This window comes from Hirundo rustica, chromosome Z (assembly GCF_015227805.2).
Source record: "Hirundo rustica isolate bHirRus1 chromosome Z, bHirRus1.pri.v3, whole genome shotgun sequence".
NCBI classification, from domain to species: Eukaryota; Metazoa; Chordata; class Aves; order Passeriformes; family Hirundinidae; genus Hirundo; species Hirundo rustica.
This window is the reverse complement of record NC_053488.1, coordinates 18,640,579-18,665,228: the sequence shown is the minus strand read 5'-3', so window position 1 is coordinate 18,665,228 and position 24,650 is coordinate 18,640,579. Positions and strand designations below refer to the sequence as shown.

Genomic DNA, 24,650 nt, shown 5'->3' with positions numbered 1-24,650 from the left:
GAACTTTAAAAGTACTTTACTTCAAAATAGAAAGAAAACTCTTGTAACATTTTAAATCTTGATAAACTCCAGCATAAGGGAGAGTCCTAATGAAACTGAGATGGGAAGTACATGTATAGTGGACCAGAAAATGTCCCTAAAATAAGACCTTTTTCGTTTCTACAAATGCATTTGCTTTTACATTTCTATGTTATGATACAGAGCAACACACTATATATCAATACCAGTAGTTTACGAACAGCAAATACCAGCAAAATCCATGCAATTCTTTATGGATTCATATGGGATACATACTGTGATTTTTCTCATAAGGTCTATGGCTGGGTAGGGAGAGACTTCTTGGGACTCACCTAGTCCTAGATTCCAGAATCTTTGCATTTTTTCCAACAGCTTCTACGATAAAATTCCAGAGGGGACACCTCAATCAAAAGAGAGGTTCCCTCAATCAGGATGAAGGTAGGGGAAGATTTCAGACTGATGAGGTGGGGTATAAGGAATAATGCATAAAACTTTTCTTTGCCTAGTGACACTGCCGTCCTTGTACCTCCCATGTACTTTACTTGCTTGACTTTGGTCAGCCAAGAAGTTTACTGTTTTGTCTAAATTCACTTCTTCAGCTCACTGTATAGTCAGAGGGAAAAGAAAAATACTTTCCAAAGAGTCATTGATCCCATCCACTCTCAAAATCTATTTAAATTGTTCTTTTTCTCTCCACTTAGATTTATAGAGCAGTTTGTTGGTAAAAATATTCAGGCTGTAACTGGTGAAATATGATAAAAATATCAGGCTTAGCAAATTTTTTGTTATTGACTTTATGAAATTAATATCTCTACTTGAAAGTAAATCAATTCAACTAGGAATTTTTAAAATATTGGAATAAATGTCTATACTGAACTCATAAAATCATAGAAATATCTCTACTACCATGTACATTGTCTGTATATAGCATTAACATACTCTAGATTAAGAGTTTTCTGTAAAGAATGCTTACCACAAAGTCTTGCAAATATACAGCATCACTTCAATGTCCATAATTCACTTATTATGTATATAATATTTGCTTTCTACTTCAGTCTCAAGCACTAAAGACAACTTTATAAAGATACTATAAAGATAATTATCTAATTTTTTATGTCTTTTACAGTGTCATGAAATACATAGCATGATCTAGGGAACTGTGTGAGTTCAGTTTAACGAGAAAGAAACTGCAATATTAAGAAAAGAAAACCACTTTCGGAGGGGGTGAGAAAAACCAAAAAGGATGGAATTAAATAAATTGCAGGAATATTTTGTAAATTCTTGTATTTCTTGTAAAGAAACCATCACTGAGGACTTAGGCTTCTTAACATTTACATACTCTTAAAGAGAGGTAATCTCTGAAACTGAGTTATATCAATAAAAAGAAGATGACTTATTCATATACACCTTTCAATGAAAATTAAAGAATGAAAATTAAAAGATTAAAAGAAGTGCTCTTAAAAATCCAGGATCTATTCTTTTATATCTAAATGGACATTTCTATGCTGATATTCAAAACTGACCTCTTCTTGTTCAAAACCCATCAGGCCTATTTTTCTTCCATGTTTGTAAAAGGGAGTTCCAGGTACAATCATGAGTGAGATCAAATGTTTCAAAGTGGAGAGTGACTTGAATACCAGTAACTGAAATGTGTGCAAATTAAAACCTTGTGGTTCTGAGAAGAGATTAAGATAAGCAGGAAATGCTAGAAGCCATTAAAAAAGTGTTTGAAAGGGATTGTTAAAACTGTTGTTACAAACTGGAATAAATGAGGCACAGATGCTTAAGCTGAAAGGACAAGAAAAAAACAACACCTCACACATTTCAGAATCTGTTTGCTGGCTGCCATCTGAGTATTTGTATCAGAAGTCTCTGCAAATCAAAATAAATATTTAACTTCTATATCTGTGTTCCTACACTGCTTTGAAATTCCCTTTTTTTTTTTTTTTGAAAGAAGAAAGCATTCTTATCATTAGGAATTCTGGGAAGGAATCAAGTTCCATCCAAAATTTCCGAGTTATCAGAAACCGTGTGCCGTTTTGAGTCACCTAAATATAAGAAGGATATAACGGTATTGGAGTCTATCAGGAGGAGGATAACCAAGATGGTGAAGGGCCTTATGGGGAGATGTATGAGGAGCAGCTGAGGTCACTTGGCTTGCTGTCCCTGGAGAAGAGGCAACTGAGGGGACACCTCACTGCGGTCTTCAATGTTCCCTTAGGAAGGAGAAGACGAGGAGCAGAAACTGATCTCTTCTCTGAGGTGAACAGTGACAGGACTTGAGGGAATGGCCTGGAGTTGTGTCAGGGGAGGTTTAGGTTGGACATCAGGAGAAGACTCTTCCCCAGAGGGAGGTTGGGCACTGGAACAGGCTCCCCAAGGAAGTGGTCACAGCACCAGCCTGGTAGAGGTCCAGAAGTGTTTGGACAATGCTCTCAGGCACATGGTGTGACTCTTGGGGTGTGCTGTGCAGGGTCAGGAGTTGGACTCAATGATCCTTAAGGGTCCCTTCCAATTAAGGATATTCTATGATTCTATGATAAGAGGGAAAAAAATTGTTTCCTCAGGGAAACAGTACTTAGAGCTGTTACTGTTCATTATTTGATTCTTGATGAATAGTTGTTGAAAGGAAGGTTTATAATATAAGGACAGTATGTTACCTAGCTGCAGAGGGAAAGTAATCCTGTGAACAATTCAAACTTGCCTGATGTAGTCCATCTGTTGAAAAATCACACCTAACTGGCAGCTCCTGTATCCGCTGTAGCAGTTTGACACAAGCAGTGATGCTTTTGCTCCAGTAATGACTTGTCTTTTGCTAAGATAGAAGAGCTTTTAAGTCTAACAGCTCTTTCTGCCTTGCTTTCTGCAAATGTGACTGCAGCCCTGTTGTGAGTTGCATTTACTGAAACTTTAAAGCATTAATATCTTGTATCTTATTTTAGTGGCATTTTTCTCTCTGAGGAACCTACGTTTTTGTTATGGTGAAGAAAGCTGGTAAAGCTGGTGTGTAAATGTTGTCCTGTAGATTTACTAGTTGAGGTAGTTGTTAGAGCTGATCAAGAATTATGTTTTAAATTAAGTTAACTCTCGCACCACCACAGTTAACCATGACATAATAAATATCTTAGAAAAACATTTTGCTCCAGGCTTTTAGTAACAAGCTAGTCACTGGTGTGAATAGATTCCTCTTTTACTTACTCAAGGTAAAATCAACATCTCTAGTCATTTCTACTGAAATATACTGAAAAAACCCATTTAGGTAATGCTTAATAATATAAAATGTCTTAAACTTCAAGCTTTTGTCAAGAGTATTCCATGGCCATAAATATGTGTAGGTACTCGAGCTGGCAAAACCTTACATTTTAACAGTAGTAAGTCAAAATACTAAAAGGAATTACCCTATTTCTGCCTGAAAAGGAGGTATCTGTATGAGATAAATGCAATAGTCATTTTAAAAGGAAAAAAAAAAAAAAAAAAAAGAAAGAAAAAAGAAAAAAAAGTCCAATTTCCATCACTTTAAGCCTGGAAGGATTACACATTTCCACCAAAACCTCTGCTTACCTGATCCAGTGCTGCTCTCTTGAGTTAGTTCTTCATCATCTTCATCATCAGTATCACAGTTTAATGGCTGAAAAGCTGTTTCTGACTCTGTGTCTACGTGATGAGCATCTGGCTCTTGCTCAGCAAAGCTTCGCAAGGCCACAAGGCGGTGATGTATTGCCGCATACAGGTGTTCAGTGTCTTTTGAGCTTGCCTGCAGAACATAAAATGTACAGTCCAAAACAACTGAGAAAAATATCTATTTTTAAAATTTCATTAAAAAAAAATCATTTTAAAAAATAATGAAAGAGTTGTATTTTGTCCTATCTAATCAAAATTATCAACTTCAGATTCACACTTAATAATTAACATCCAAATATTAATGTAAATACAAATAATGTGAAGTTTCTTTGTGTGGTCTGAGCTTTATATGTAGCTATTGATTATTTTCTCTATAGCTACAAGAAACATAAGCTTAAAAATTACTTTTCTTGAAGAACAGCTCAGTTTATATTGAATTCTTGATATTTCAGATGATTCCTGAGTTTGATTCTAGAAGGAAGAAAGCCCTGACATGTTAATATATACAGTCACCAGGTGGAAGGTCTAGGGATGGATACCAGCCTCTTCAGCAACTGTAGAAGCAGCTTCCTGCAACCCTTGCCACCCCCACACCCCTCTCATATATTGTGACTTCCTCATATATGTCTCTTTTTACTGCCCAGTAGTGCCAAGACAAATTTGCAGAATATAAATTACACACTCTATGAAAACAGTGAGGCACACCTGGAAATCAGGACATTTATAATTCTCACATGCATACCAGCAGTCCAGCACAGCCAGAGCTGAGTCAATCCCTGTTAGGAAGTACTTGCATATACTTGCATGCTGCTTTGCTTGTGTATATGTGACACTTCCTGGAAATGATGATTTATTTTTCTTTCCCAGCAAGCTGAATCCTTCCTATAATGATCTGCTGGGGAAACTATAAACATCCTTAAACTCATGTGGATGCTCTCACTTTCCACCTTGGGACATATGTGCTATTTATTTGCAAATAAGTCCAGCACATTTCCATCTCCAATTTAGCCCTTGCTGGAGAAAATCAAGGTTCCCAAGACTATTGTCTTACACACAAGGTGATATTGAAGTAGTATTCTCAGCTGAGAAATGGAGGTCCTACACTGGATAGATTTATTGCAAGTGCTGTTTTGATAACCATGGCAGAAAGCTACTGCCTTTTACCAGAGTAACGTACAAAATTGTAACTACCTGTGAAGAAACTTTCAGTGTATTGCTTCCATTAAAAAAGACCCCCTTCTGCATATTACTGGAATGGTATCCATTCCATTGGTGGTATGTGAAGCAGAGCCTGGAAATGTCTGTCTTAAGGCCAGATCATATCATCACACCTGTTTTTTTGAGGTATCATTCTAATGCATTCCACGATAAAACTCAGGTAACATCTAAGCTGAGCATAGTCTGACAGAGCATGAAGGCCATTTGCCATTTGCCAAAACTAACCTTAAGCAACCCTTCAGAATTCTAGATGAAGTGGGGTTTTGGGTGGAGCTCTTGTCTCCTACTCACCTGAGCTAGAAATACTTGAACAGAATGGTCCTCTTGATCTGTTGCAGTGAAGCACAGGCTGTTTCTGTTTGCTCTTTTTATAATCATTTGTTCCCAGAGTTGGGTGTTGAGAATCAGTCTCAAGCTACCTTGATTTCGCATAACTAAAATAAGAAGGTTAATAAGATGAGCTGCAGCTGTTTTCTCCAGCACTTGTATACAACTAACATTTTCATCAAATATTTTATTTAGTTTGGTCTAAACCCCTGATAATGAGATTTTAGATTTTTTTAATACCCAAATATGTTTGCTTCTTTCAATATGTCTGGCACACAAACTGTGCAATATAGTACAAAAAAAGTGACAGCACAGTAAGAACAACATTCCAGAAGAGCCTTGAAACAATGCTGCTGAAAAAGCAGAACCAACAAAGAGCAAACTGTTAGACTGGTGACTGAGCTGAAGACACTGTGCAGCAGAGAAGTACACAGAACCCAACAATATATGAGTCCAGTTCCTCAGTCTGTAACACAGAGAACTTTATCAAGTAAAAAGATTCTCAGCAACTTGACTTAAATATAACGATATTCTCAGATTTAGACATTCTGAAATAAACTCAGGTGAACAATAACACAAGTTATTTGATGTTTTCTATATGAGGTATTTCATTATTTAATTCATACTTAGCCTTGACTTCAACATTCCATGATTATTGCTGGAAGTGTCATTAAGTCTCAGGGATCCTCTGCCTCTTTCAGTCCACGTTAAAGAAAGCTTATTAAATACAAAGAGCTTGCAGTTAATCTGAAAGAGAAATATATGATGAAAACTGCCAGCCAATACTAGTTTTATTGGCTCTAAAACTTTATGGTTGTAAAACTTTCAATACAGCTTTTAATACATCCATATGCCTATGTACAAAGGTGGATGTATAGATATATCACCATTATTACTTAAAATGAAATGGCTCCTAGATCTGTGCTAAACTCTTTTCTCATCATAGAAAACATTCAGCATGAATCCCAGTTTACTTTTTCAATTATTTCATCTTCATTAACTCTTCATCGGTGATATCCACCAGCATAACTAAATTTGTTGTAACTTTGTACAACCTTATTTCCTCCATTACAAATGTTATGCAGCCCAGTACTGCTACTAGAAGACTACTGCTCCAAAGACAGTAATACTTTTGTTTTCTGCCAAGACAGAAGAATTAATCAAAGATAAAATAATGTTAAGATTTTTAAAACCATAATTGCTATTTTCTGAGAAAATAATATTTTGAAGACAAAGAATAGCAAGATATGCCCTGCCAGGTTGGAAAGGTAATTGCTGTTTTAGCTTAACTATAAAACAAATTACTTTAACAACACATTGCTATTTTTCCCCAAAAGAGTTTCTTCATAAACCCCATCTTTACCCAAATCACTTCCAGTTCTAAGATTTTGGTTACAGTTAATGTACTGTGTAGATTCTTATAAAATACCACTGAAATAGTCACCTGAAACGGACCATAAAATGAACAAATCTCACAGGAAAAAGAAAGTACCAACTTACAGAAAAATGGGTTAGCTGAGGCATAGCTTTAAAAAACCAAAAATTTAAAATATAAATTGAAGTTATTATGAGGTTGCTTCATCTGCAATAAATCTAATTTTCAACATCAAAACTACTCACCATCAAGGTTTTAGGAAATACACACCTGCAATACATTGTGTTCTGCTTCTTCTCCAGTTATAACTTCAACTTTATCTAACAGGATTTTCTCCACTGGCTTGGAAATACAAGCAGCTGCTGATTCAATTAGTGTTGCATTCCTCAACAAAGCTCTTTCTGTAGGGGGAAAAAAAAAAAAAGATAAATTCTTTCTTTTGGAAATATTTTCAGAATATTTTTAGGATAAAAAAACTAGTACACAGGATGTGACCTCAGTAATACCTGTGATATCTGACATTGTTTAGTGTTATTAATAAGTTTATGGCCAAAGGAACAAACATAAGAGGAAAAGGCAGGAATACAAAAGACCTCACGAAAGAGGCTCATACAGAATTGAACAGGGCTGTTTATAGTTGCAGCAGTTTGTCCCAAGGGATAATCAAAAACAAGCAGAAATAAGGCCTAAATATTTAGAAGCTGATTTTCCAAATTAAACTCATCTGATATATTGTTATGCTGAGTATACACATCCCAATATTCATAATAATAATACATATACAATGAATATTTAAGAGGAACACAGAAGGCCAAGATTTGAAAGGAACAACATTGTTACAAAGCTCAGTATCTTTGCATAATCTATACACATGTTCTGAAGGTTTTATTTTTATAATTTTTTACTTGTAAGAATGCTTAGACGAATCATAGGATCTAATACATGTGTTAGTAAAGAGGAGTGCAATATTTGTCAAGAAGGCTAACAATATGGGATTGTTGGGGACTCCCTCACAGCCTAGGTTTACATGGCTTGCTTAGTAGAAAATCTCACTCCAGAGTCACAAACAAGCCCTGAAATCTGTCTGTATAGAACTTTCAGTCCTACAATTATGATTCAAAATAACCAAGTAATTTATATGAGAATTTGAAAAATGCAAGCAGCAGACAGCCTAAAATTGTAATTCAACAATGTGGTCCATAAGACACTCATAAATGTTGCTGCATTTTTTTCAAACAACAAATAATGATTTGAACTAAATAATAATATTGTGTAATATTTTCTTGAGTAATTCAGATCATGCTTTCTGAAGTTAGTCCAGTTCACATGTCATAAACCAAAATGTAGCTGCTTTCTGAATATAGATTTTGTGTACTCATGACTGGATAGCTTGAGAATAGATGAAAATTATTGACCACCACTCATCTGACATCCCCTAAAATACAGTGAAACATAATAATAAAATTAACTGTTCTTGTTTGATGATTTTGCTTACTTGTTTGTGGCCCGACGTGAGAAGATCCTGTGGACATGGGTATTATTTCACCTTTGTGTAAATCAGCTTCATTACACAGCTTGGGATTCCTCTCAGGACTCTAGACAGGGGAAATAAGAACTCCAATTTAAAAAATGGCTATATTACTTAATATCAAAAAGCACATCGAATCATTTAATGCATACTAGGCTGAAGATCAGCAATTTTAATGGCTTCAGAGTAAAAACCAGCCCAGATGATACAATTTCAGTCTCTAGAGGAAGTAATATTATTACCATAGATTCGGTGCACCATTCTTCCTCCAAGAAGAATGACTTCTTTGTGTGGATCCTGGACTAGTATTTAAATCCACTGAAGAACTTGGATGTTAAGGCACTGGTTTATTTCCAGTTAGAGCCCATAGTTCCCAGAAAAGTTGTTTAAAACTCTCAAACACCACAAACTTAACCTCAGAGGACTTAAATGTTTCTGTCACCTTCTGTTTTCCAGATAAATTTTCTTAGGCAGGTCTAAATAAATGTTTGTGGCTCCTGAAAATATTCAGTGGCTTAACTCATACCTTATAAATAAATCTTGGCCAGAAATCATAGCCCAAACCTATAGCTGCCAAGCTTTTTACCTGGCAGATGATCATGCAGTTTTCATCCTGCTTCAACTGAAAAACTGATTTTCAATTCAATTTTTAATGGTGCACTCTTCAGCTTGGAAACCACTTTTTTGTGCTAGAGTCCTCCAGGACTTAAGCTGCCTCACAAGCATGTACAATATGCTTTAACATGGACACTCTCTAGGGTGGGTGTTGTAATGCATTAATTGTGTTACGTTTATCGGATCTGTAATCTGTATGGTGGGTTGCCCTTACTCAGCTGTAACCTAACTCTTCCACTCCCACTTCTCCCTGACTGGGTGGTGTCTTGTCCCTGCCTCTGGGCCCTGCCCCCTGGGGAAAAACCCAGACATGGGCGAGGGGAAGTCTCTCTGGCACCAGCGAGTCATCGGGACAGTCCAGCCAAACAAGGCAGGACTTGAGAATAAAAGCTGTAATATCCCACCCGGTGAGAGAGAGCAGACTCTTTTCCTTTTGCCATCGGCGGTCGTCTGGTCTCGTGGTGAGCTACTACAGGTGGGTGTCCAGTTTTTCCCTCATACTTTTTTATCACAGAATCACAGAATGGTTTACGGTTCAAAGAGACCTTAAAGATCATCTGGTTCCAACCTCTCTGCCTTGGGAAGGAACACCTTCCATTAGACCAAGTTGCTCAGACCCCCATCCAGCTTGGCCTTGGATGGTCACCCTAGATGACCTCCAGGGATAAAGCATTCACAGCATTTCTAGGCAGTGCTTTCCTGTGGTCTCACCACTCTCAAAGAGAATTTATTCCTAATATTGAACCTAAACCTACTGTCCTTCAGTTTGAAACCATTTCCCCTTGTTCTGTCACTCTGTGCTCTTGTAAACAGTCTCTCTTCAGCTTTCTTGTAGGCTCCCTTTAGGTATCTGATCTCTTTACAGTTATGATGGAAGTTACCAGAGCAGTAGGAACCACATTCTTTTATCTTACATTTTGGGTGTTCTATTTTACATGGACTAGATAAAAAACCTCTTTTTCAAGTCAAAAAAAGAACAAACCAGAAGTGCATATCTGTACATGTTAGTAATTAAAGAACCTATCTGGAGTGGTGAAGATAAGAATGCCTACCCCTCCAGCAGCACATGCTTAGATATTTTCTCCTCAAGAGACATTGGAACCATATTAACTCACATCTTTATAAGAAGGAAGACCTAAAAAGAATCAACCTGTGAAAAAGTAATCATACCCTTAAGTATACTAACCTTGATAAAAAGTCTGCCAGTATGTGCAGATCCCACCAAAACTCTTTCAACCATGTTTTCCCCAAACACAAAATCAGAATTGTTGCTGTTTTTTACACTTCTTTCTTTGAGCAACTGACTTCTGTGGGAACAAAATAACATAATGTGATTTAGAACTATTTAAAGCACTTGAAAGATTCACCACGCCTAACATGAAATAGAAACAAAAAATAGCCACATAAATAATTAGACAAATTCTTTAAGAGATTCTGAGAATGTTCTCCATGGAACGTTTTACAAAAGGAACAGAGTATCACACTATATTTATTAAAATTATTGAGGGTATTCCTTAAGCAGAAAAACAACATGCAACTTCTCCTTGGGAAGAGTCTTACTCCAGAAATCTTAATGAGTTGCTTTTGTTTCCCTGTTGCCTTTTGCTCCTCCAAAAGACTACCAACAATTAACCATCCTTTCAAGATGGTGCAGCTCCAGTACTCTGCAGAATAATGTATACCCCAGTGCCTTACAGAGACTCCTTGGTCATCCTCCTTACATCTTGGAAGGGCAGGGAGGCAGTGTATTCACATACACATGCAAATACCGAAAAAATGGATAGATAGGTGTGATAGCAGATGGCTTAAGATGAAGTATAAGTAAAACAGGAGAGAAAAGTGTTTCCATTTTTCAATTACCGGTTTCATAGATACACTTAAAATGAGAAGAGAACTCAATACGTGTAATCCTTTGGTACTGGCCAACTATATTTTAGACATTTCATTCAAGAATATTTTATCCAAGTAGAATTGTGATTTGACCTGCTAATTACATAGCCACTTTAAATTATCAGGGTTCATTTTTTTTTTAAGTCACAAGAAAAGTCCTTTTAAACTCCTTTATGTGGAAGTTGTTCCTGCTGCTGGTTTGGTTTTGGTTTTGGTTGGTTTGGGATTTTTTTTTAATGAAGGGGTTGTAGGTTGTTTATGCTTTCTGTAGAGCTTCGCCCTGCACATCTTGCTGGCATAGGCAAAACCATGCAAGTTCTTTTCACTTGCTGTTCCAGAAGGAACACCTGGCAGGAAGGCAACCTGATACTGTGTCACAAACTGCATACTTCAGCACTACTTCCTTAACGTTTCAAAGTATTTATCATCCTTGGGAGAGCTTAACATAATGTATGTATTCCTGTTAATTAACTATGTTTGTTGGCAGAACTTTTGGTGATTGCCTCTAAAATACAGTTTTTCTCTTCACAACTACAGTGTGCTTGAAATCTCTTCCAGGATGAAGGGCTTACCAAGTACTGCCTCTCTCAATCTTACACTTAATGAGAAAAAGACTCCTTAGCATTCTCACGCTTGATGTCTTGCTAAGACTAGGAGCAAAACAGAGAAATCAGAAAATACTTGTATTTTCAGCCTAGAAAGTTTCTATGCATGTTTTTGGGCCATGAACAGGGAATCTGAAATGTGTTGATGAGTTCCTTATCCTTAAACACATTCCTCACTAAAATGCACTGGAGTGTGACCAATTTCCACACTGGTATTTCAACTGCTACTTCTGCTCCAATAGCAGCTTAAGGACAGCACCCCAAAAGAGCTCAAAACCCACCCAACCATTAGAGGTTTATTTCTAAAAAAAAAAATGTGGGAAATTGTTTGGATTATATTCAAAAATGTAAGAAAAATTAATCCGTGCAAGATCTTTCTTTTAAAAGAAAGTTAACTGCAAGTGCCAGCCTTAAAATGTTTTTAAAAACTCAATACCCTCATGTTGCTCCATGGCAAGAACAAAGTGTTCTTGCCAGGGATGCATCGTCATGGATGCAAACTGTTCTTGCCCCAGGGATGGCACTGTCACGGAGATACAAAACACAGTCACTGATATCAGGGAATGATCACTAACAAGGAACAATGGAGGAGAAATATGGATAAAGTACTTGCATGGGATTATGAGAGGGGAATAGATTCAGATATTAGCCTACTCAGAGTGTCCAAAAAGGTCTGAGTAGCCACCAGTTCCAGTGCTCGCCTCAAGCCCTTTTCAGTCTTCCAAGCAAATCCTTCTGCAAAGCTGACTTGATGTGACTGCAAGCCTGCGTTTTCCCACTGCTTATTTCTGTCACTTATGACACAAGCTTTCCAAGCTTTCAATCAGAATCAAGAAACTGGAATTTTTTTCTTTTCAGATCATTATTATAGTCAGCCCAGGAAATGAAAATTATCGGTTTCATGGAACATGGACAGACAGCTGCAGCAACTGCAGAGGGATAACAAGGTATTTTCACTCATCTCTCCACAGAATCATATAATGGAGAAATGAAGACGTGGAAGAGGAGCAAGAAGTGAGAGAGATGTCTGCAGGCAAAGCAATCTCTGCTGTTGCATCTCTCTGCATTTTATTTTATAAATAAATGCCTTGATTGAATATTAAAAGCAAACCTAAAAAGCTGTTTTCTTAGCAATGAGGAGGTCTGGCTGCATTGTTCATTTACTGCTTGCTCAGCATGTACGCAGAGCTTAATAAAATAATTTGTTTATTATTGACAAGAAAACAGATATGCCAGAAAGATTTTACCTAAGTATTTTACAGCATCAGTCACTTAATATGGGTCAGAAGAATAGCACTTACATCCTCCTGCAATCTCAGAAAAGCAGTAAGCATCTGGTTGTATTTAAATTAGTTTTCAACTGCCAAAGGAACCAACGTTTACCATGATTGTGATAAAACTAGTATTGTGATATTCAGAATTCAAGAGACACAAACACTCCAATCAGGATAGGGAAAGAAATACCATAAGTACCTTTAACTTTAAGTTAGCTTGTTGGCACTGAATCACTGTGTTGCATTTCTCTATTTCCGCAGGAGAAAGTCACTCACCAATCTTTTCCTAGATATTGTGCAGCTGACAGAAAGTAAATAAATTTAACAGCAACTGATTTAGCTTTTCTAAAAAATGTATTACCATCATTCAGATTCTGCTAAAAACCCAGTGTGCTGTGAGGCTACATGTTGTCCTCAGAGGGCATCACAACAGCATTAAATGTAATAGAAAAGGTTGGTTCTTCCAAAATCACAGTGACCATCTGCCCCCTAATGGTGTTCTTTTTGTTGATAAGAATTAAGAATCTAAGGGTTTTGTGCATCTAAAAATCCCTTGCCTCCTCAGAACCCTGGCACTGTGCATCCCAACCTTTATCTGTGGTCCATCTAGCCCTGTAGAAGACTAGCACAGAATTCTTTACAATCAACATATTTTATGCCCTCCTTGGGTTGGAGGGGGAATTGGGCAACATTAGAAATCTATTATCTGTGGCCCTAGCAATTTTGAAAAGTCATTCTCTAATCAAAAGTGATACCAGTTATTTTCCCGATGATCACAACTTCCAGGTAAATAATAGTCATCAACATCAGCAAACAGTATTAATACCACAAGACAACCGCAGACCTAGAGCTCTCGTGAGTGCTGGCCTTCTCAGTGCTAGCCTTGACCCCTTTCTGTTTCCCAAGCAAAACCTTGTGCAAAGTCGCATACATGACCAGAAGCCGGTGTTTTCTCAGCATTGTATTTCTGTCACTTTTGACACAAGCTTTCCAAGCTTTTAGTCAGAATCCGATTGATCTCTAAGAATGAGGTTCCTTCCATCACATACAGTGTCAGAAGGATAGGGAAATATCCTAGTCCAAGGACGTCAGCTTCCTCACAGAAATTCTGAAGTCTGTGGTGAACAAAAATGATAACCTATCACTGTCACCACAGAAAACTTTTCATGCCAGAAATTCTGTTTTGTGAATGAAAGTAGAGGATCAAATGCAGCATTCACCTGGTCTTCCAAATCAATCCTGTATTTTTTCCTTTATGCCTCTTGTGTCCAATATGCTGACATGTATTGGTAATTGCTCAAAAGAAGGAAATTTCCTGAGGTTCTCTGCACCTTTTCTATGAGATGCAGCAGACATACAGTTAGAAGAGAGATGGCAAACCAAAAGTTTCCAGCTTGGTTGCTTGTGAGAAACTGCCTGTGCCATAGAGATTAATTGCAGTTGCGAGTCCATTTTTTATGGCATATGAAGCTCATGCCAAGACACAAACCTTGACACCACACACAAACACCACTGAGCTCTGTGTGGGTGCAGATACCATGGTCTTAGTAGCAGGTTAGACACAGATGATGAAAGGGCAGGGCATCAGCCGAGTGACAAGATGATATAGAAATATAATAAATAAAATCTTACTGTGTTTTTTGAGAGCTGGAAAGACTCAAGGTAATAGATGACCCCACTGCTGTTTTGGAGTTTAGTGAATTCTCAGCGGATGAATAAGAGCTGTCTTCAGATAGCTAGGAATAACAAAATCAAATGGATTAATTAGAGGTAGTATATTTTCTGCTTTCAACAGATCTGCTAGAATCCAGTCACTATGGATAGACAGACATAGATACAGCTAATAGATGTGGTTAGTACACATTCCTCCAGATGTGTACTAAGCCAGTGCCCCCAATTAAAATTCTAAATAAACAAATCCAAAACACCCAAAGCTGATTTTCCCAAAGAACCCTGATATCAGAAAGACAAGACAGCCTGCAGAGAAAAGATGCTTTTCAAACACAGTCAGCATGAGTTTAACATTTCACATCATGTCAGTGATACATCAATTCCACTGAAATTTACATGGGAACTTTCTTGAAAATCACGCAGTGGAATAATTATTTGCTTTTAAACAGCGCTGGTTTGTTTGGTGTTTGGTTTTGATTGGGTTTTTTTCCTTAATTTGAGCTCCAGTAAAATTATTTTTCTTTTTACCTGAACACATGCTTCTTTCTTAGTCACTAGAGATACTACAGGACAGGTCAGGGCTTGTGGGGGCTGTAAAGTGGCAGGTCTAATGACATTCCACAACTGACTTGGTGACAAGGATCCTTGCAAAATACAAAGACAAAATATTTAAACATACACTTTTTCTTCACATCTAATTCATACCTACATGTCTTGCCTCTTAACTGAAAATTTCAAAACATTTTTAAGTAACATTTACTGTTGTTTACTTGCTTCATATTCTGACAAATTGTAATGGTTTCTGAAATACACAACTCTGAAGTGAAACCAATGTGTTATCCTATCAGATAAAAAAGTGTTATATACATAAACATTCTTATTTTTACTTATAAAATATATTTGTATTTATATATTTAAGTATCTCTTTATACTTATATTTATTGCTTTGTTGAAGATATGTCTGGCATTTCAGATTTAATTCTGCATCTTCAGATGCCAAGAGGTTTCTTCATTGCCTTCTCCAGAAGCAAAAGTGTTCAGTTAGAAATGTGAAATTTCACTATGGAAGGTTATGTTCAGTCCACTCAGGAAGTAAGTAGTCAGAGCAGATGCTCAGACCAGAGTTTACTGCCGTAGGGTCACAGGTCATTTACACTGTCAAACAAGTAAGTTATGAACTGCATAAAGACACCTAGCCTATCATTCAGTATGGAGAAGAGCTGTTCTTTTTTTTTGCACCAGTATCTCTAAAGGATGTCTTTGTGGAACTACAGTGAATAAATATTACAATGACAGTTACCTTCTCTTGTACTTTTGATGATGTCAGGATTTCTTTGAAGAAGAGCTGAGGTTATGAATATGTTATTCTTATTCACTACAGAAAAGGAATTTAAAATTGAATAATGAGTACACACAAATTTTAACCATTAATTAATATTTCTGTAACCTCTCCCTGTTTTGGTATTCCAAACATTCCAACAATATTCCAGCATTATTCCAACATATCCATCTGAAAAAAGATCTCCAAGATAACTGTTACTGTCTCAGTTTTTACCGGTGGGCAGACTTTGGCACCAGAAAGCACCAGAAGTTTTCTGGCTATGTCACAGTCTTTTGGACATTAATGAATATTTTAAATGCAAAGTCTTTCTTCACTTTTTAAAAAATGATGTTCCTGTTTTGTCGAAACATTGAAATGCCAATGCTACCTGGTCGACTTTTAGGCATATTTAAGATGATTAAGTGAGACCCAAATAGGAATAAATAAATAAATGTACCCTGCCCTGTTCTGCTAAAAAGGCCTTCATAATTCACTAGAACAATGGCAGCGCCCTATTGATGTTTTCACTTTTTAAATAAAGATAGCAAACACCAGTGAGAAGGTGATGGCAACCGTGTTGTGGAAGTCTAGGTGGTAAGGGGGACAATGTGCAGGTCACTGATATCCGAATAGCTGTGGAGCCAACCAGGCTGCCCACTGTGAGAAAGCGCAGGATGTGGCTGGAGAAGGGGCCATACCAAGAGGTTTGGCAGCACTCTTCCAGGACAACCGTAATCACAATATGGCACAGCACAGCAGGAACGAGGCCAAGAAGTGGGCATGGACTGTTGGGGCATCAAGACGACCCAAGAACCCCAAAGCCTCTGACCCATTTCCAGAAAGAACGAACTGCACATGAGAACTGATTTGCCCAAAAAGAGAGAAACTCATCTCCAGGGTGGGGAAACCCTTCTCACTGACGCTGATGCTGGAACCAGGACTGGTGATCTCTTTTTCTCTCTTTCTTGCTTTCTCTCTTCTCCTCTTTAATGTTCTTTAATTCTCTCTCTTCCCTTTCACCTTACCCCTTCATCCAAAGTCCACCTCCCTGTGCTCAGAATAGATCAGGACTTATACCGGTTTTCATGCCAAGTGTGTAATTCACCAGTAAAACTTTAAGCTTTGGAAGAACCTCTGACTTCTGTCATTCCTTTCCACCACAACCACCTACAGATCTTGGGTGCTGCCTTCCCCTTAAGGGTGGGATGCCCCACATGTACCGTGTTAAAATGGCACAACTGATACACCAGTCACCACTTTTTCATTGCAGGAGTGTCTTTTGTCGCTATTAAAACGCTGTGAACTCTTAACATTGTTTAGAAATCCTCTACACCATTGGCTGTCAAAAACTTGTCTCTGGTAAGAGACGTCAGCTAGGATTTGAGACCACTCCATTGTTCCTGTTAGTGCTAAGAGTCAGGATATTCCCTGAGCCCCTTGATGGGTGGAAGAGAGTCTCCTAGGATGGAAAATTACTTTCCTGTAAGAACCATCACCATTATATTGCAAGCAAACTATTAATGTAATTACTGTAATTTTATTTTGGTTTTTTAAGTATAATTTGTATCACACTCTGTAAATGCATGTTTTTATATTATTCAAAGATTCCACCTCTGCTCCAGAGGATTCCCCTACTACAAAAAAAAAAACCTTATCTTCCACTGAACTGCCAGTCCTCCTTATAAAATGCTCCTCTCTCCCATCTAAATGCCAGACTAAACCAACACACTTCAGCTCTGTCTTGCAGAAAAAGCATTTCTGCACCCATCTTTATTTTAGCTAATACTTGCTTTTCTACATAAACACTTATTTTTATTTACCTGTCTGGGAGGGAGGGAAAGTAGGAAGGATGTTAAATGAAGATGATCTCTCTCTTTTCTGTGTGAGAGCTGTATCTAAAAGAATGAAAGACTGAAATTATAACTTGTTTGGAGAATAAAAAAGACCAGTTTTAGGGTTAGCCAGGCTGATGTCACGCTTTCATTGACAGCAGAATAAATTATTATCTGCTACCTACCATCTTTCTGAAGCAGACTGTTAGGTTATGTCTGTGCTGCTGATTCCAGGAGGTTTCTGAGGACAAGCAGCACAGCAGGGCTCAGGCACGCAGCTAATCCCCTCCCTAGCAGCTCTGTCCTGGAGACCTCCAAGTGGAGAGGTTCAAAACAGAGCCAGACAGTGACCTATCACTTAAACAGTGTGTGCAATCAAGAGGGAAAACACTCCAGCTTCCTCCTGTACTCTGCTTCATTTTTTGGTATAGTCATGCCCTAAAATTTATAGCATATCTATCCCAGTTTAACTTTCAGAGTAAACCAAACTTAGGTTATCTTAAGTCCTCTTAGGTACATTCAGATGTGATTAAAACAAAAATACACTGTACATATATTAATGCTTGAATTCAGAAGTACCTTTCTAGTACCATCCATATGTTAAATAAAGATTGTAAATAACAGATCAGTCCTTCTGCACAGTAGCTTCAGCGATTCGTGTTCATTTCCCACGGAAAAAATACACAGTCCTTAATGAGTCTTCCTAGTCAACTCCTGGCTGGACAGAAGGAGGGGCTCTTCTGGAAACTGCTTTACATTTTGAAGGGTTGCCCAGGAACACTGATCTCTTCCAGAAGCCAGGGATATAACTCCTTTCCTTACCTCATCCTCCCTTGACTGTGTCAGCAATTCAAGAAAATGATACAAAATTTATAGATTTCTCACTACTTTATGTAGTATTATGTAAGTATTGAAAAAATGATGTATTTTTAATTAAAAAGGTATTTATTGGACACTACCAGCAAGTATCAATGTTTAAGTTTTCATGACTTGCAGCATGCCTACAATGCAGAAACATTTCTTAGATGGGGGAATTCATTCTTTTCTTTACCAGATAAGAACACAGAGCTCCAATTAAAATATGACTGGAGATAAATATCATACCAGTATTAGACTGAGAGTCAGACTTCTGGAAAGTCAAAGATGATGATCTTGCACGTTTTCTGGAACAACTAATGAAATCTAGAGAAAAGAAAATATAATATAATTGCAGGAGGCATCAGCATGATGTTATAATACTGAATTAAAACCTGAACAAAATAAATTCTAGGAGCAAATTACAGAACAGCCTTAAGGCAGTACCTAAGAGCAAAAGGGCTTTGGAATCTCAGTCAACGCCTGTCACAAAGCCGTGGGGAGTCTTCTTTATTTCCAGTAAGTTCAGAGAACTTAAAGCAAGCACTTAGAATCACTTCATAGCCCATGGGGTCAGAAAACGTTAAGAATGAGAAGCTACACTATAACATTGCCCAAGCAAACAGAAAAAGGCAGTTAGGAGTTCATACAGCTGATGCATATGCTTGGTCAATTTTCAGGGCTTCTGGAGCTTTTCTTTCTGGTAAATATGAGAGGTTAAGACGGAAGAACTCTTGAGGGAAGACAGGGATGTACATATTAGGATAGAGTAGGTGGTTCTATAACCCAGAAAATCTTAGTCTGGTAACTGGAATTGCCCCTGCTCACAGAAAGAGTCCAAACACTGAGGCAGACCTATGAATAACCCAGTTATATTATGCTGTTTCAGTGAGGTGGTCATTACCATTTTCAGCTTTGCAAACTGGGTCTTCTGCAGGCCGCTGGAAAAAAAAAAAATAAGCATGGAAAAGTCAAGGAAAATAGAACAGTCATTTTCTAGACATATACACAAAGTATAACAATCCAGCATATATGCATTGTCTTGTTTCTGTTTTCTATTCTTTCTTGTTCTATTTTTGGACCATTTATTACAAGTGTTAACCAGGGCTAAAATCTTATAGTACTGCTAAGATAATTGTCTATAGAATCCCTATTTCTCAACAATTTTTATCTATAATGAAAAAGGGGGGAAAAAGGCTTTTTACCTTCAAAGAGCGGTCCTTCTTTTCAAAAACAAATGTTGCCTGGGCAAGCACTGATCTCTCTGAAAAAGAGAAGAGATAATTTTTAATAACAATCCCGTAATAGTATTTATCAACCAGAGCTTTGAAAATGCTGTGCAATAACAAACAGAAGGGTTTTTTTTTTTTTTTTTTTTTTTGTTACAAAGGAAGAAAATACAGAGTGATGTACAGTACAATTAAAAAAAAAATTAAAAATCTATGATACCCATATCTGAATGTGAGTTTTGCCTAACTAGATGCCATGGGATTTTGCCTCATAATTTTAATTTTTAATACTTCTTTAAAAAAATTATTTTAGCCTTTAAAAAAACATCTGCCATCCTTTAAGAACAGTGGTGAACTGCATCTCTGAGTAGCAGAAAAGAGTGAGGATGTGATATGTAAAATATCCTTAAACTTGGCCTTTCAGCTCCATTAATATACTCTGCTCTTTAAGCTTCATAAACTTGGCCTTTCAGCTCCAATACACTCTGCTCTTTAAGCTTCACGTAGGTGGATGTCTATGATAATGTGTGTGTGTATGATAAATAAATATATGGAGCTCTACAGAGCAAATTCTAGTCTCAGCATAACTCTGCATCTCTTAGGTGTAACTAAAAATATATTGGACCTATGCTTTTCTTTTCTATTAAATATTTTTCTGCATACATTTGTCTCACACCTGAGTTTATGTTGATTTAGGATTCACTGCTTCTACATTTCATACTTCTTCAGGCTGTTTACTTTGTTAGGCTTGTGAACTTCACAGCCCATGCAACTCTAACAGACTAAATTTGGTTGTCAGTGTAACGGAAAAAGCCATTTTCGCCAGCACCGCTGATTAACAACACATTTATTATATTAATTAAAGGACATAATTAATGATCAAAAAAGCAGACACAAATAGATCTTTTTTTTTAAAGACTACCCCATACAGGATTCATCTCATGCTAGCTCAATACATCTGTCATGTGCAGTAAATAGAAACAATCAGCTTCTGACTAAAAGCATATTTCAGCTGTGTACTTCAGATGGTAAATGGAAAGCTAAATGCATATATTCCTCTTCATGGCTGATAAGTACGGAGTACAGACTAGGATGACTGCTGAGCTATTTGACTGGCCTCTGGCCAGAGAAATCTCACACTTGGTGCCTCGTTAGCTGATATCTGACAGAATAGTTATCACATCCACAACATTTTTGTAACACTCCTTTCCTCTGTTACATCTTCAACAAAAACATCCAAGTGAAAATATGTGGAGAGATACTTTTATCTAGAATTGCACACCTATCTGTGACCAAACAACTCAAGCTTTAGTATCAATTACTCAAAGGTTTAATAAAGCAAACATCATGGAGGAGTTATGATTACTACACAAAAATGTATTCAACTATTAACGAAAAAGTAAACATTGTTAAAATAAATGCTTCATATATATAAACAGGGGAAAAGTGCATTAAACTTTTACTCAAGCCCAGAGATATGCAGACGGAGGAGTAGTAACTAATACAGTTTTGCTGTTGTTAATTTTATATTTACTTGGGCATTGTGTGTGTGCAGAGGACAGGATTCAACAAATTTAGCATGCTTTGCAATGAAAGCCTATTTCCTCCTTAATAGAAAAAGCAGAATAAAGTTCACATTGTTCCATTGAAACAAAGATAACTCTCTGTCATTGAAAGTTGAAGAAAAAATTCCATAATCTGGTTGCAGCTAGGGGGCCAATGGCATGACATGACATGAAGCAATTCCACTTCTATTCACTAGAGGGGAGTGGCACACATGAACAATAGTATTTCATTTAAATATAATTTTTTGAAGAGAATAGTATTTTTTTCTGTCCCCTTAAAAACAAACAAAACTGGCATTCTTACTGAAAGAAGAAAAAATACAAAAAGTAAAGAGTAACTGCAGAAACCTTTGTATTCTTCTCAGTAATCCTCAAGCTCAGAAGATTGCACCATTTTTAAAGGTACATTTTCTACTCCAAAGAATGGAATTAGCAAAGAGTGAAGTACTGTGAAAAAGGAATTGACTTTCTGTCACAGAGTGAACTTTTCCTAGAGCTAAAAGGCTGCGGGGGATTTGAAGCAATTAAGAAAGCCCACTACATTTGAAACTGCAAGAAGATTCAAAAAATAATTCAAAACCCAAAAGTTCCTGAAGAAAAAAAATCATAACTGCTTAATTACCAACAGAAAATCATGAAGCTACACCATAATGGTAGCCTTCAAAGATAAATAGACATATTTTAATATTACAGTAAATATAAAGACTATATCCCACCTCCTGCTCTTGAGCCGAAGAGCTGCCTGTAGATTTAGTCAGAGGTTGTTGACACTGTCACAGTTATTTATAGTTTTTACAGTTCTAAAATGCTTCTACTCAAATCAAGAAGACCTTTTTGACCTTTTTGTAATTTCTGAAGCGTACTCCACAAAGCTCATCAGTAAGATCTTCACTCTTCAATCAGGCTGTTCATAACGGGGTTTTAAAAATATGTTGTGTTAACTATATATGTATCCTAAGCATAAATTTCCATTTACATTTTCAGCTTCTCAGATATTCAGGCACAACATATCTGATCTCCACAGAAAAAGACACCCAGAACTTCTGGATATAGCACAAGGCCATCAAGGAGTTAGCGCAGTCGAATTGATTGCGGTAATTTCAACACTGGTCAGTGTCTCTGCATTTCTCCCCTTCATTTCTTGCACTAAGTCTGCCTCTGGCAGGGTGGCTGTGCTGGGTGAAAGAGAAGTGCTTCTGCACCCTCTGCACAGAGCCATGCCAGACTCTGTCCCAGGAATAGGCAGCAGCAGCCAAGGCCAGGCACAGGCAGATGCAGACATAGGAACAGAAATGGGTGAGCTGGAGCCATTCCCCTTCATCATCACCACCAGGACACAGACAGACATGGGCTGGCTAGTGCCTTGTTCAGACCGGGCCACTCCAGTCCTCAGCAGCTTGGCACAAGTGGATGAAAGAGGCTGTTGGGAAAGTTACCAGAAAATAATGCCAAATGAGCTGCCTCTGGCTGCAAGGACTGGAATAATCCACCAGACTCAGCCAAGAGTCTGGACACAGAACCTGTCTGTCTGTGCATGAATAATCACCACAGACTGGGCTCTCTCCCGTGCTACAGTTCCCCTGAAGCTGCTGAATCAGAAATGTGTTGGCCAAATGTCTGGTGTATTCAAAGATCAAAACAGGCCTTTGCCTGGAAGATGCATTAGAAATGTCCAATTTCTTTGTCTGAGACCTCACCCAGATGGTGTCCTGGCTCCAGCCTCCTGTCCTGTACAGAAACACTATCAGATGTGCTCACACCTGAGCTACCTGACATGGAAGGCGCCCAGGTTACAGGATGGAGACTGCATTCCATTTGAAAGAGCATTCTGGGAAGAGTAAATGCTGTCTGATGCCTTAGGAGCACTAGCGAGAATAACAGACTAGAAATAATGTAAATTTTCTTTTACCAGATTTATTTTTATCCTAAAAGCCAGCATTGTCCATGAGATGTAAGGGTCCCTCTGTCTATCCTGTGACATGCCACTCTTCAATTCCATTGCTATTGCCTTTTCTAAAGCTATTGAGACTTCACAAAATATATACATTAAAAAATAAGTGGGACACTCATAATTTTGAAAATTTAAGAGTTGTTATCACTATTGTTCCATCCTGCCCTAAACATAGATAAATGATCCTTAAACTTTGAGGGCTAAGGACGCAGTGGAGAGAATACAAGTACATACCTGTTTTTAATTTTCAGGCAGTCCTATGCCTGAAATCATGCCAAAAGTGGTGACAGCACTTTTTTGCTATTCCTCTCAAAGAGATGCAAAAAATCCTACTCAAATCTTTCAGAAGGTAATTCTGAAATAGGAATTGTGATCTAAATAAAAGGGGTTTTTTTATTTCTGATGTTGAAACAGTTAATTTTTATGTTTTCAACTGAAAAAAAATTCAATCTGTTTCATCTTCACCATTACCAAACAGGCCAAAATATTGAAAATGCTTTCATTCATATCCCTAGCAAAAACTTAACATATTTTTTTAAGCAAAGATGGACCAGTTGCTTGGCAAGGCTGAGCCCACCAGCAGCAGTGGCAGCACCTCCAGGATAATGGATTTAAGAAGGGCAAAGAAGTACTGCACAAGGACAATCGCAGCTGTGAGAGAGGAGTGAGAATGTGTGACAGGAACAGCTCTGCAGGCACAAGGTCAGCGAAGGAGGAGGGGCAGGAGCTGCTCCAGCTGCCGGAGCAGAAATTCCCCTGCAGCCTGAGGTGCAGCCCATGGTGAGGCAGCTGTGCCCCTGCAGCCCCTGGAGGTCCATGGAGGAGCAGAGATCCACCTGCAGCCCCTGGAGGTCCATGGAGGAGCAGAGATCCACCTGCAGCCCCTGGAGGAGCCCACAGTGGAGCAGGGAGATGCCCAAAGGAGGCAGTGGCCCCACGGGAAGCCCGTGCTGGAGCAGGATCCTGGCAGCACCTGTGGACAGAGCAGCCCACACTGGAGCAGGTTTGCTGGCAGGACTTTTGATCCCACTGGGGACCCACACTGGATGAATTCATGGAGGACAACAGCCTGTGAAAAGGACTCAAGTTGTTGAAGTTCATGGAGCACTGTCTCCTCTGGGAGCAACCCTGTGGTGGAGCAGAGGAAGAGTGTGAGGAGTCTTTCCAGAGAGGAAGAAGGAACGGCAGAGACAATGTGTGATGGAACTGACCATAACCCCCATTCCCTGTGCCGCTGCTCTGCTCAGTCAGAGAAGGCAGAGAAAGGAGCGAGTGAAGTTAAACCTGTGAAGGGTGGGAAGAGAGGGGTTTTTTAAGATTTTGGTTTAGTTCTTACTACCATACTCTAATTCTAATCTGACTGGTATTAAATTAAATTGATTTTCCAAAGCCAAGTCTCTTTTGCCTGTGGTGGTAATTGCTGAGTGTACTGTCCCTGTCCTTATCTTAACCCATAAGCCTTCCATAATTTTCTCTCCCCAGTACAGCTGAGGAGGGAAGAGAAAGAGTGGTTTTGGTAGGCACATAGCATTCACCCAGGGTCAACATAGCACAACATTAAATAAATAAAACAAACAAAAGGAAAAAAAAAATGGCAGAAACCAAAACCAAACAGAAACCCCCTTCTTAATCAGAAAAAAATTTCTCAAATAGTATGATACTTGAAAATTGTATAATGTCTAAATAATATCACTGACTTACCAAATCTTTAACTTTCCTTTACAAAATCCTAGTAAGCACTGCTCAGCACACAAA

The 24,650-nt window shown here is 38.0% G+C and overlaps 1 protein-coding gene across 1 annotated transcript in view; it reads right to left on the bottom strand.

Annotated features, from left to right (window-relative positions):
* Positions 1-24,650, bottom strand: part of RANBP3L (RAN binding protein 3 like) — a 68,554-nt gene that overhangs the window by 3,332 nt on the left and 40,572 nt on the right. Inside the window, exons 3-16 of the mRNA XM_040089954.1 lie at positions 19,356-19,414; positions 19,055-19,091; positions 18,400-18,477; positions 17,284-17,358; positions 15,443-15,517; positions 14,671-14,786; positions 14,104-14,207; positions 9,889-10,009; positions 8,055-8,154; positions 6,830-6,960; positions 5,811-5,931; positions 5,149-5,291; positions 3,580-3,772; positions 351-393 (exon numbers count right to left, since the gene is read on the bottom strand). Coding sequence (XP_039945888.1) covers positions 351-393; positions 3,580-3,772; positions 5,149-5,291; positions 5,811-5,931; positions 6,830-6,960; positions 8,055-8,154; positions 9,889-10,009; positions 14,104-14,207; positions 14,671-14,786; positions 15,443-15,517; positions 17,284-17,358; positions 18,400-18,477; positions 19,055-19,091; positions 19,356-19,414 — 1,396 coding nt within the window. The remainder of the gene's footprint in view (positions 1-350; positions 394-3,579; positions 3,773-5,148; positions 5,292-5,810; positions 5,932-6,829; positions 6,961-8,054; positions 8,155-9,888; positions 10,010-14,103; positions 14,208-14,670; positions 14,787-15,442; positions 15,518-17,283; positions 17,359-18,399; positions 18,478-19,054; positions 19,092-19,355; positions 19,415-24,650) is intronic.